At 46.0% G+C, this 14,012-nt stretch overlaps 1 protein-coding gene across 2 annotated transcripts in view; it reads left to right on the top strand.

Moving 5' to 3' along the window:
* KIAA1549L (KIAA1549 like) overlaps positions 1 to 14,012 on the top strand; it is a 276,580-nt gene that overhangs the window by 227,190 nt on the left and 35,378 nt on the right. For both annotated transcript variants that reach the window (XM_045484908.1, XM_045484909.1), the window contains exon 16: positions 4,843 to 4,972. In XM_045484908.1, the coding sequence (XP_045340864.1) occupies positions 4,843 to 4,972 (130 nt within the window). The remainder of the gene's footprint in view (positions 1 to 4,842; positions 4,973 to 14,012) is intronic.

Consider the following 14,012-nt stretch of genomic DNA (forward strand, 5'->3'; position numbering starts at 1 on the left):
GAAGATCCCAAATTGGGTGAGGTGGGTTAGGAATGGAGAGGAGACGAATAAGGGATGGGAATGGGAAGGGAAGGATTAACAGAGACAAAGAGAGTGGCAGTGACTTGGTAAGCTCTGAGGTGTTACTCTTTTCTTCTTCTTTTTTTTTTTTTTAAGTTTATTTATTTTGAGAGAGAGAGGGAGAGAGAGAGAATCCCAAACAGGCTCTGCGCTGTCAGCGCAGAGCCCCACACAGGGGCTTGATCTTGGGAACCGTGAGATCACGACCTGAGCTGAAATCAAGAGTCAGACACTTAACCAACGGAGCCACGCAGGCACCCCCCTGAGGTGGTATTCTTGTCACACTCTGTCGTTGACTCGAGAGGCGGCTCCTCCTGTGTGGTGTCTGTTGTCACAGGTTGGAGTTACCTGTTCATTGGTGCTCTCAGTTCAGCTCCGCAGAGGTTCTGCCCTCAGTGACGTCACCACTGCAAGGCACACGTGAGGGAATCATTGTCCGGTCCAGGGGTAACCAGGATTTTACCCTGAGACCTAAATTACATCAAATCAGAGACAGCATTTAGATTCCAAATGTTGACTCATCCCCACCTCTTTTAAAAGAGTCCTCACAGCTTTTTCTTTAAAGTCAGAAGAACACCCCCATTTTTATGTTATAAACTCTTACCCGGAGGCACAAAGAATGTAATGTAACTGAGGCAGATGCTGGCAGAGTCCCCCCCGCTACAGATTCCCATGGCCCCCACTGCTCTGGTACATCCTACATCCAGCAGCATCCTCCTTCCTGTGAGCATCCATGACTCTGCCATGAGGGCTTTTTCTCAGCAGCCCCCGCCAGAAGTGCCACGTAGCTGATGCGCTCTGGAGCAGTTTCAGTCAATGACAGATGGGAGCCGATGGGTAAACACCCCAGCAGGAGAACTCTGAGGTGTAAGCCACACTGTTGTAATAACCACATTTTCGAGCTTTTGTATTTGACCGTTTGACTTCTGGGATCTTGCCAACTCTTAGAGAAACTGCCCCTCCCAGGGCTGTCTAGCCAATTCCTAGAGACTGTCAAGGGCTGGCCTGCAGGTGCCCCTTTTATATGTGAACCAAACAAGCCAGAGTCCATGCCCCAACCTCCTCCTTCACCAAGGGCTGTCACACTCTGGGCTCCAATCCCCCTGCCCTGACCACCTGAGGACAGGGTACCTCACAACCAGGAACAGCCCCTATGTCCCAGGGGGCTGCTGAAATTATTCCAGAAATCCAATCTGCGGCCCATTTACCCTGCCTTGCCTTCCCAAAGAAACCACAATAAAGTCTCTTGCCTTTACCTCCTACTGCCTTGTGACTGATCCCGGTGCCTCCCCATGTGGTGCCCCATGGCATGCCCCATCCCCTTGGAATTGTAAGTATAACAAACTATCTTTTCAATGGCGGTCACCTCCTGATCTGTTGGTCTTGCCATATCTAAATAAAATAAAGCCTACATTTTAATGCAACTATGCCCCATGCTTCTCCAGGAAGATTGAGCCCTAGCTGCCCAAAATACTAATCTGCTGTATATCATACCCTTTATCAACCTCCTTCCCGAGAATTCTCTAGATTGAGCCCTGGCTGCCCAAAATACTAATCTGCTGTATATCATACCCTTTATCAACCTCCTTCCCGAGAATTCTCTGTCTCATTTCCCCACTTCCCAACTTGTGCTTCCTGGAATCTCTTCCCAAGTAAACCATTTGCACTCAAATCCTCACAGAGCCTGCTTCCAGGAATACCCAACCTAAGGCAATAACTTACAAAGACAGAGCTGCTCTGATGGAAGCAGGGCCTTGGCCTCCTCCTCCTCCTCGCTGGTTTACGTTCCATCCTTATGGAACCCTAGGTTTCCACAGAACACAGTTTGGGAACTACTTTCTTAAACTTTATTGTGGGGTCAAAAAACCCCTAAAAGTGCAAATAAAATTTATCACTATCTGTGCAGCAGTATTTTCAGAGGTAAAAAACTTTGCAAGTTTCAAAATGTATTAACTTGTAAAGAATATAGCAAAATACAAACAAGAAATGAATGTACCTAATGGAACTCCATTAGAGAGGTAATTCCTCTACCAAGAGCCTAATTTATTTCTAAGTAGTTGCTTACACACCAGGCACACATTAGTGGTCTGCTCAATTGAGATCCATGTTAAATAGCAGCCTTTAGGCTGGGTATCATAATGGAACACTGTCTTTGATGGAAAAGGAGACTGGAGTGCACCCCAGTGTCTAAGTACTCACCCACATTCATGGTTCTTGAAAGGGCTCACAGTCTCGCTATTGTATTTCTAATACTTCCAAAACAGCCTACTTAAATGTCAATTGCTAATCCTAGTATTTACTGCCCCCCCCCCCACACACACACCCTTATTAGTAAATCTTTTCTAAATGGTCTAATTGGCAATCTCAGTACAGTTGTGAAGTCTGCTTTTTTAAAAAGTGATTTGTAATTAGGTCAAGGATGAGAATTCTTTGGGATCTGCCTTAAAGTGTGAATCACTCTGTATCACAAGGTCGTGTTCCATTCCTAAAGGAAGCTTCTAATTGCAGATAACGACAGGGCAGTTTATACTATTAGGTTTAAGCTCCTATATTGGTCAGGATTCTTTTGGTTGCAAATGGTGGCAACCCAGCACCAACTGATTAAATACAAAGAGAATTCATCAGTGAATGTGAAAGGTCAAGACTTCAGGCATGACCAGATCCAAGGGGTCATACAACGTCCCCCCTTTTTGGCTTGCCCTCTCATCACTCTTAGCTGGTTCCTCTTCAGGCTCTTGCCTCATAGTGGCAAACTGGCTGCCAGCAATTTTTGGCTTATATCCTGTCCTCTTAGAAACTTCAATGCCAAGAGAATGCCTCTTTCCTGGTTGCTCTGGTGAAAGCCCTGAGACTCAGTCTCATTAGATCAACTCACATGACCACCCTCTAACCGATCATTGTGGCCATGGGGATGTGATGCTTGATTGTCCAGCCTGAATCACAGGCTAACCACAACAGGAAGGATAGCCTCCAGAGAACATCATAGTGCTGTCACCAAAAGAAGGTTAACATGGGTATCAGGCAAGCAGAGATCACAGAGACTCTCTAAACACATGTAAGCTCCTCATAGTGAGGGAGCAGGCCTAATAATGTCTATTTTATCCCCTAGGCCAATTGCAAGGGTAGTGTTTCACCTTGGGAATTCTAAGGGCTATTCTAGACTAACAATAGCATGTGACTCTCATGCCATCACTAACTGGGTGTGTGATCATGAAGAGGTACATATATGTATACCTGCCAGGTTTCTGGCTCCCCGCGTAGTCATTGGGAATAAAGAATGTGACCTCTTCACCTTTAACCCATGAATGGATAGAATCTTGGAATGGAGACATAAAATAGGTGGTGTTTGGGGAAGTCCCTGAAAATAGATGCTCTGAAGTGCCAGTTATTCACAGGGAGAAACCGATTGTTGGATGACAGGGCAGTAGCCACCTTTGTCACTCAGCAGTGTCATGTGAAACCGCCCACTCCCATCGGACCTCACTCCCCACTTGTAAGAGTTGCCTCTTCAGGAAGAAAAGCGCAGCCACAACCCTCACGGTGTTCCTGTTCCTTTCTCTTCAAAAAGATGCCTCAAATGGCAAGTGTAAGCAGACAATGGTGACAAATGTATGCATTTCCTGAGGGAGCTGAGGGGAGCCTCTCAACATGCTATGCCCTGGGCCTGGAATGTTCTGTGTAGGATTGGCATGTGGCTGGCTCTATTTAGGTCTCAGGTGAACTGTCCCCCTCTCTATCCTATCTAAAGTTGCCCCCGTTTTAGCCATCCTCTGTCACATCATCTTTTTCTTTTTTTCTTTTCTTAAGTTCATTTATTTTGAGAGAAAGAAAGAGAGAGAGCATGAATGGGGGGAGGGGCAGAGAGAGAGAGGGAGAGAGAGAATCCCAAGCAGTCTATGTAATTAGTGCAGAGCCCAATGCAGGGCTCGAACTCACAAACCACAAGATCATGACTTGAGCTGAAACCAAAAGTTGGACACTTAAATGATTGAGCCACTCAGGCACCTGCATATTATTTTTCTTAATAGCACTTACCACCCTCTGAAATATTGTGAATTGTCTGTCTCCCTCATTAGAATGTAACCTCCAGGAGAGCAGGGCCATGTCTGTCTTGCTCACCATAGATCCTTATCATCTTCCACAGTGCCTAGCACATGGTAGGCATTTGGTAAATATTGGATGGATGGATGGATGGATGGATGGATGGATGAGCTCCAAACTGCCTCTTGGTTTATGGCTCCTCAGGCCAGAAAGGAATCCACTGGGGGGAAGGTAGAAAAGAAAATCTATCAGTATTTACAGTATTAAGTGGCCCATTAGCCACAGGATTTATTAACACATCATGAAATCCTGCCTGTGAAATCAGAAAGATTAAAAAGAACAGCAGGCTAGCTGAGTCAACAGTCAACAAAAGCAAGTTTGTTCTCCAGCATTTGCTGTCCTGGAGGGTCAGGTCAAGGGAGAGTCCCCGGCCTTGCCATCAGCAGCATTTTAGATGAGGTTGTAGTGTTGCAATTGATTATAGTTACCGAGTTTCCATTAGAAGAGTATTTACAATTCAGCCAAATGCTTATAGCATCTGGGAAAACAGAAACAAAAACAGAAACAATCTTTTATTCCACTATTCCTATGGCCTCTGATGGTCGGAGAGCAAATAGCATGAATTCTGAGATCTGCAAGGCAAATCCAAACCCTTCATTGGTTGCCTGTAGTTTGGATCAGTGGAGAATTCCATCTGTCAGGGCATTTGCTGCATCATAACAGTTGTTGGATTTTCTTCAGGCAACAGATGAAGAACTCTGTCTACCGAAGCCGGCAGTCTCTGAATAGCCCGAGTCCTGGGGAAACGGAGATGGACCTTCTGGTGACTCGGGAGCGACCCCGGCGTGGAATCCGTAACAGCGGATACGATGTAAGTGTCTGCTGGGCCAAGGTGATTATAGGCTTTGCTTTCCCATAAGAGCAGCGGAGATAGAACACCCCAAAATGTTTCACTTCACTATATATTTGTGGAATTAAAAGTGCACTAAAATGTTTTCTCTTTCATTATTCGTTACTACCTCTTTTGCAAGTAAGACTACTTGGAATGTGTCAGAGTAACAAATTACGGCTAAAAGGATTCTGATTTCTGAATCCAGCCATTTTATGAATAGTACAATATTGATCTTAAGTCAGTAGTGTTTCTAAATGTTCTTAATTTTTTCCCCTCTGTCCTTAAAACTCAGTAGGAACCACGGCTGTGAGTTAGAATTCATTTGAACACAGGCTTCTTTTAATCCATAGCAGTGTTGAGAAGTTGGATTGGTTCCTGATTTCATAACTCCTCAATATGCCATGGAAACCATGAGATGTCCAACGGAGTGATTTGGTGATTTCATATGATGAAGCCCATGCTTATGTTCAGTGATGTCTCCAAACTGAAAAAAATTGTTCTAACCCCATTGAACTTCCCAGATGAGAGTTACAGTGTGGTTCCTCACATCCAGTCGCTCACATCCTGTTAACGTAGTTGTACCCCTGAGCATACATGAATGCGACTCTGGTGGAGGCATTCAGGAATGCTTCACCCTACCCCAGGATTTCAGATGGCCTTAAATCTACTCTTAGGTTTTATGAAAAAGGTTTCTTTCCCATTCTCCTAAAATATTTCTCTAATTACAAATAAGGTTTTTTTTGTATCAAGAGTTATGATTCAAAAATGTCTGGATACAGTTTTGTTATCGTCTGTGAGATTGTGATTTGCAAATGACACTCGATTTCTTAAATATACCATGCTGATTTGAATACCAAAAGATTGTTTCCCCCCTCAGGATTGGCCACTGTTTGCCACAAAATCTTTAAGTGGGATTTTAGTGATTCCATTAAAAACAAATATTCTGCCTAATTTGAATTTCTGGTTACCTTACATTCAAACTTGACATTTGTGTTAGTGGTAATAATCTTTTATTTCTGTTTTTCTTTTTTGTATAAAACAAATTGATAGTTAATTTTATAAAATTCCAGATGCTTTGGGCAAATCTTTTCTTTTCCTCCAGGTGAAATTTTCCAACATTGATTTTTCTCCTCATAAAAATATTTTTTATTCCAAACTCGGCCAACAATTTGATAATCAGCCAGTGGTTAAAAATCAGGTATTTGAGTTTTCCAGCTAATCTCTCCCTACGAACAGTGACTATCTTTCCTACATGCTTATAGTTTCAGGGACTCCTTTTGCTCAGGCATTCCTGAGGTATGATTGGATTCTTAAACATATTTCAAGATTGGAAATAAATAGGCATCTTGTGAGAGTCTAGGCACAGACATTTGTACAGTTTGGGGAAATAGGGCAGAGATTTGCCTACTAGTCTTGAAAAGAGGACAGTGCAGTTGTTGTTGTTGTTTAACTGCTATATGCCATGACTTGCCGTGCTGACTTCATACTTTTAGACCGCCACGTTAGTACATGACTTACAACAACAGAAGGAAGGAGATGATATTTAAAAAGAGGTTGCTCACCCCTCACACTTGTATAAATATTCCAATTATAGATTGCTTTCAGGGAAGCCTTCTTCATTCTCATCGATTTTTCTTAAATATACATGTCTTGAGAATTGCATATCATCTCAAAAGCATAAGCAAAGATAAGTTTCCTTAAGACAAAACGATCACCAAGGGACCAATTTTAAGAATTTAGACTGTTGTCTGTAAGAATGCAGTTTGCTTCCTGTTTCTCCTCCTGTGCCTTTTGCTCTGATCACACGAAAAGCACCTCTCATTTATTGACTCCACACAATAGACCAGCCTCTATTCTAGTCTTTTTATGTGAATTATCTAATTGAATTTGTACAGACGCCAGTGAGGTAGGAACACTCCCTGCACCCATTGTACAGATGAGGAAACCCCGGCACAGAACAGTTGCATCATTTGTCTCCCCAACTCCCAGAGCCCATCCTTTTAACCGCTGTGCAGTAGGACTTCCATATAAACCCACCACACTATCTATCTGCCTTCACATGACGTAATACATATCCTGTGTCTCTGATCTCACCAAGAGGCTGGATGTCAGGTTTCATAAGAATCCTTGCATGGATAACTCATACCAGCAAACAATAGCCCGGCTGATAAAGTAGGAAAAGAAGACAGTCATAGCTTTTCTCAACTTGATTTTCCAAAAATGCCAGGGCACTCCTGACAAAAGAACCCATTAGCCCAGCAGTGAACAGGTCATTCGGTTGGAAGCATGTCCTTCTTCCTACTGGGTCTGGGGATCTTGAAGCCAGGCCAAGATTTCCAGTCATTTCTGCCAGATTAGGGAACACCAGGGGGACTGGCTCCTTGACATGATAGAAACAGAAGCAGTGGGAGATTGATTTAATTTCTCCAAAGCTGACTACGTTAGAATCCCAACAAGAAAGCCTGGGTGTAAAAATAAATTAGTAAATAAATAAATAAGCAAACACACACACTCGCAACACAGGCAAATCTGAGCCCCGGGACTGATGGCAGCCTGGATTGTTTCAAAATGTTTCCATAGAGCAGGATGTGTTGGGGCCTGCACAAGAGACAATCAGCTCCAAGGGCTTTGGGAATCTCTATGTTTTGCAGCAACAATTCTTAACCTCTTTGTCCCCCCCCAACAGCTAAGGGATGCAACACACTCCTGGCAGTCACTGTGGCTCACTTGGGTAGTAATTTTCTAGGAGTAATTTTCTAAACCCCATTAGACAAAATGCATAATTTGGAAAGATGTCCCAAACTGATCACTGCTAAAAGGCCAGACCATGTCTTTAAACTAACTTTGGCATTGAAATGAATTCCTCCCAGTGCATAAAGCAGGTAGAAAAAAAAGTCACCTTAATATTTAAAAGCAAAAATGCATCTGTTTCAAAGTATTTTTCTAAATGTTATTTTCTGAATGCAAGTCATGGAGAAAATAACGAGGTGATGAGGAGGGAAAAGAAAATGCCCCAAATGTGAATGATCAGGTAGAATAAAGACCCAAGTGATCTTCCCTATGTCAGCCAAATTAGTAATCCCTTTGTGTGGTTGAGGAATCAACCTTTGCTTCCAAAGGACAAGGAATAATCATATTGTTCCCCCTGACATAAAAATACACATCCTCAACCTTGATTTGTGTTTGGAGTTTTAAAAAATGTGACAGAAATGGGGTCAGGTATACATGTGCCTTGGCAATGAGGGAGACTCTGGAACAGAACATTTGAACTATAACTTTGAAAATGAATGCCCACCTCTCAGAAGCAGAGACCTTCACAGGCTCCTTCTCCTCAGGTTTCTCTCCAGCACCTTGCCCAAGCTCCACACCCTGGTGGTCCTCAGGGAGCCTTCATGGTAAACCCTAAAATGTGGCTGAAGGGTTTGAAAATGTTGAGGATGACTGGTCCACTGATGCCTCTCAGAAGAGGTGGTGTTGAAGGTTCTGCTGTCAGGGCACAGCCACCAGTCATTCCAGGGGTGTTCTCCAAGGAAATGTGTGGAAATGTTAGTGACAGCCAGATGGCTTTGCAATTGAGAAGTACATGTAAATCTATAATAAGAGGTACAATATCAGGCAAGATTCTGCTGCAGAAAACAGAAAACATCAAGCCGTTGGAATAGGCCAAAAATGACTCTGCGGAGTTAGGCGCTCACAAAACCTTTGGAGGGCTGGCAGTGTGTTCTGGGAGAGACTGAGAACAGAACCCCAGGGCTGGCCCTGACCAGGGCCGGCTGCCTCTGCCCCCAGCAGGACGGTGGGGAGGTGGTCTGCCCTGGGACAACCAGGGAGCAGAAAGACGGGCTCTGGCTCATTTCCTCGGCCCAGCCTGCACATCAGTGCACCTCACTGACAGAACCCCGTGTCCTGCACAGCCACCGCCGCGGAGAGGGCCCCAAGCGAGCATGGGCCTGTCAGCCTGGCACTGGAGGAGCACCCGCGGCAAGGAGGTTGTGGAATGCTGGCCGCCATCCCCACAAGTGAGAGATGTGATGAGAATTACCAGCCAGAGCAATATTTGGGGAGCGGTGGGGAGACTAGTGGAGGCACGTTTGGCCAAGGGGAAGATGAAAGCATCACCCAGAGCTTAGTCCCCAGCCTCTGGCTGAAGGCGTGGGTGTGCTGTGTCGTGTGTAATAGGGCTTTTATTTGCTGGCGTCTCTCAGCTCACAGGGCAACCAGCTCCCTTTGTGTCAGGTGAACGGTGGTTACTAGAAAGAAAGGAGGCCAAAGAATCAGAGCGGTTGTTTTGATGGGTTCCATCTGCAGAGGAATGAAATATGATCTGGAAAGCCCCAACTGCCTGTAACAGCTCGTAGCAAGTCTGAGGCCTTCTAGGGAAATGTGTCAATCCTATATTATTAATGGAAGCCTCCCCTCCTCACTCCCCAGCACATCGCCAGCATCTTATGGCTTTGGGATGATGGTCAGAAACCAAGGAGACTAGTGCTGCTTCGTGTTCCCAGTTAAGGGGTGGCCAACTCTTGGTTTCATCGGGAGGCAAATGGGTGGATTTGAGCATTTTGTTTGTTATGCTCTGAACTGGGTGCTCTCGTGTCGACCCCACCCTCACCGCCATCACCCTCTCGCATCCAAGCTGGGACTGTTTTACCTGTGTCCTCCCAAATCAGCCTTTAATCTCTTTCTCCTACCTCTGCCAGCTAGCTTAAGCTGTTAATAAGCCTGGCTTGATATATTGTCTCAAGTTAATTTATGCCATATTATATTTTATCGGGGGGCTTTTGATCCTAAGGATAATAAGAAACCAGTCCCCCAGAGGGTGCTTAGGCAGCTCAATTGGTTGCGCATCTGACTCTTGATTTTGGCTCAGGTCACCATCCCAGGGTTGTGGGATCGAGGCCTGCATTGGGCTCCATGCTGAGTGTGGAATGTGCTTAAGATTTTCTCTCTCTCTCTCTCTCTCTCAATCTCTCCCTCTGCCCCTCTTCCCTGCCCACGCTCTCTCGTGCTCACTCTCTCTCTCAAATTCAAAAAATAGAAAAAGAAAATCAGTCTCCCTGATTGAGCCCAAGGCAAAGTAGTGGAGGTGTTTGGTGGTGAAGGGGGCGTTTTGCTGTAGTCCAGATCTCACCGGGCTGGTGGCTGTCCAGATACTTGCTAACCCCACAAACATGGAGGCCACTTTGCAAGTGGGGAGCAGGAAGTAGATTCTCGTTGGCAGCTTTGGAAAGGACTGGGCCAGGTTTCAGGATGGCCCTGTGACCTCACTTGGAGCCAGGCCCCCCTCCAGGCCCAGGACTTCCCTACCATGCAGGCAGTTTCCCACTGGGCAGGAGACAGGCAACTTCCTCTCTGTTGTAAGCACGCAGGTGCCATCTGCTTGCTCATGTCTCTGATTCCCTGAGCTCCGAACACTACTGCTGCTGCTCCTGATGCCCACCTGCCCATCCCGCTGCTCCTGGACTCTGAGACCTCATAGACTCTTATGGCAGGCCAGGGTCCCCAGTGTGCTCTAGGTATGGACACCCGTAAGGAAAGGGAATGAAGCAGGATTAGGCAGAGTTAAAAGTCGGGCTGTGGTACAGATGCTACAAGGCCTCAGCTAACCTCACACGGCCCCGCAGAGTTGTTCCAAGTGCGGATGAAGCATCTGGGCTCTTGTACTCTGGCACCGACCAGCCATTGGGTGTCCATGGGTGAGGCAGCTCTCTTTAGCCAAAGATAATTCCTAATGAGAGAATTGGCCTTGCTGATTCCTGCCGATGCCCAGGGAGAGCAAAGGCAGTTCCCAGTTGACAGCTGAGCGCTGGCCCAGCAGCTGGAGGAAAAGTCCTACTGTCCTAGCAGCATAGGACACCAACCACTCCACCCCAGGTCCTCCCAGCGCTGTGTGCTCCTCAGCTCACCTGTGCTCCCAAATCCTGCCAGGAGCTGGAGACCAGCAGACTAATGAGAATCCTGTTCAGTTCTTCTAGCAAACGTTTACCAAGTGCTGTGTCAACCATTGCATCATATGTGCATTGAACATCAGGGAGACTGATTTTCTTTTTCTTTTTTTTTAATCAGAGAGAGAGAGAGCACAAGAGAGCGTGGGCAGGGAAGAGGGGCAGAGGGAGAGATTGAGAGAGAGAGAGAGAGAGAGAGAGAGAGAGAGAGAGAATCTTAAGCAGGCTCCACACTCAGCATGGAGCCCAATGCAGACTCCATGTTGTGAATGCAGCATGTTGTGAATTCAACAATGTAGACCCTGAAAGACAAAGGGGAAAATTTAAATATTGCCCCTGAATTAGCTTTTGCATATATTCTGTTTGTACATTAGAGATTATGTATTTCTTTTCACACATAACTCTATACTATTGTATACACAGGCCATGTGTGCTGTACCACGTGGACAATTAAAGGGCCTTTCAAAGGTTTTACTTTCTTTGATTTTTTTTAAATTTTTTTTTTTTAACATTTATTTATTTTTGAGACAGAGACAGAGCATGAACGGGGGAGGGGCAGAGAGAGAGGGAGACACAGAATCGGAAGCAGGCTCCAGGCTCTGAGCCATCAGCCCAGAGCCCGACGTGGGGCTTGAACTCACGGGCCGGGAGATCGTGACCTGAGCTGAAGTCGGACGCTCAACCGACTGAGCCACCCAGGCGCCCCTGATTTTTTTTTTTTAACGTTCTCTGATTTCTACTTTCTCTGCTGGCATTAGCATGTAAGCCCCGCAGGTGATTCCACCATACTCCCCGTGTGGGGGTCTCTGGAGAAGAGAAAGATGGATTAACTCGGGCCTTTGCCCCAGGTGCTTTTACACACTAGCAGAGCAGACAGGTGGAAGCACGTGCAATAGGGCTGTGGCCGTGCCTTTGGATGGGAAGAGGTCCGTTTCTGTCTGTGCCACGGCTTCTGCAGATCCAGACCCAGACAGCAGTACCCAACCACTGCAGAAGCCACCAAATAGCTGGCAGAAGAGTCCTTCTAAAACGCATGCTCTTACTTGTTTTTAAGTTTTTCTTAGTGTTTATTTTTTTGAGAGAGAGACAGAGACAGAGGATAAGCGTGGGAGGGGCAGAGAGAGAGGGAGACACAGAATCCGAAGCAGGCTCCAGGCTCCGAGCTGTCAGCACAGAGCCCAATGTGGGGCTTGAACCCACAAACCTCGAGATCGTGGCCTGAGCCAAAGTCGGACGCTTAACTGACTGAGCCACCTGGGTGCCCCAAACACACACCCTTATTTCAAGTTCTTTAGTAGTTTCCCACAGCTCTAGGGGTAAGGTTAGACCCTCAGCTTCTGGCTCGGGACTCATCTGCTCTGGCTGGCCCTGGGCATGCCCTTCTATCTGATGCTCTCCACTCCCTAATCCATCCTTAGCTCCGGGCCCTCTACACCCTTCCCACATTTGTCATGTGGACTCACTTCTCTGTGTCTTTGCCTGTGTTTATCTCTCTGCTCAAAACATCTCTTCCCACCTACTTCATGCAGCCAAAGTTTCACAGTCTCAGTCCTACTGAATTTGGGGACTGGGTAACTCTTTGTCTGGAGGGCTGTCCTGTGCATTGTGGGATGTTTAACGGCATCGCTGGTCTCTACCCACTAGTTACCATAGCACCTCCCAGTTGTGACAACCAAAAATGCTTCCAAAAAATTGTACCCTCGGGGCAGACCCACTAAGGATTGAGAACCAGTGATTTGGGCAATGCTTGCAGAACTTAGAACATTTTCTCCCCCAAAATCTTTTCCTTGACCCCATACCTATGCGTCTGACTTAGGTGTCTGTCCTCTGTGTTCCAGAAGCACCTGGGACTCACCTTCATCAAAGCCCTTATTCCTTGTCTTCCGTCTGTCGATTTACTTGTGTTGTGTCCTCCATTTGACTCCTCAAGGACAGGAATCATGTTTTATTCATCCTGGAAACCTCAGCACTCAGAATAGGAACGAGCACATAGTAAATGCAGTGCCTCTATTTGTTGAGCAAATGAACAAACAATTGTGTCAACCCCAAGTGGTGACTCCCGAGCTGAGACTTGAAAATATGGGGCAGATTTATAACTCTGAGTCATATAAACATTTGATTCGACTGGCTTATCAAAAGTGTAGATGAATGTATGTTACTGTTTGAAGTTCAGTGTAAATAGTGGTTATCAGTTAGGATGCTTTGGCTAAAATGACAGAAAACCCGACTTGAATCAAATGGCCTTAAATCATGAAAGGAATATACTGAGTACAATAAATCCAGGCTTGGTCTGATTGGGGCTCCAGTTGTATTTCTTCACATTATGCTGCGCTGTCCTCCTTATGTGTTGGATTCATCCATAGGTTGGCTCTACTAGAAAGTGGCTACAGCAGCCTTGGCCCCATAGCTACATACTCTGTTGACCATTGAAAGAGAGAATTTCTTTTTTCCAGCCATGAAACAAAGTGGGTTTTACTATAACTGAGTCTCTGAAGGTCAAGTGCCCACCCCCGTATCGATGGGAGACTTAACGCTGATTGATTTAACTCAGTCAGACCTTACCATAAGACCTGGGGTAGGCTAGTCCTCCCCTCCCCCAGACCACTTGGCTGAGACATGGGGAGAGGAGTGGATGGGTGCTGAGGCCATTGCAGTATCTGCTACTTGAGGAACATTGGTAATTGGGCCTCTTAAGGAGCAACACCAGTGTCACCCTCCACATCACCGGTCCCTCTAGTCTCAATCTTCTCTTCTTCGGTAGGCCCTCCATAAAGAGAAAGATGAGAGCGGTGAAAAGCCAATGGCCACTGTTCCTCATGGGCTCAGGAAGTCTTAGCTATGGCAAGAAGTTGTGTTTTAGGGGCAGAGAAGGAGAAAGGGGGATTTTTTTGGATCCTGTCTGGCTTTTTCAAGACAGACCCGAAAGGAGAAAGCAGATCTGTGTGGGCGGTGGGAGCGCCTGTTTTGTCATGGGATGTCCATGGGTGTGGACTTTCAAAACTGATCTACTGTCTCCTCGCTGCCTGCAGCACCAGCTCCGCTAGGAAGATGAGGAAAAACAGGTGATGGCTCCC

Source organism: Leopardus geoffroyi, chromosome D1, assembly GCF_018350155.1.
Source record: "Leopardus geoffroyi isolate Oge1 chromosome D1, O.geoffroyi_Oge1_pat1.0, whole genome shotgun sequence".
NCBI classification, from domain to species: Eukaryota; Metazoa; Chordata; class Mammalia; order Carnivora; family Felidae; genus Leopardus; species Leopardus geoffroyi.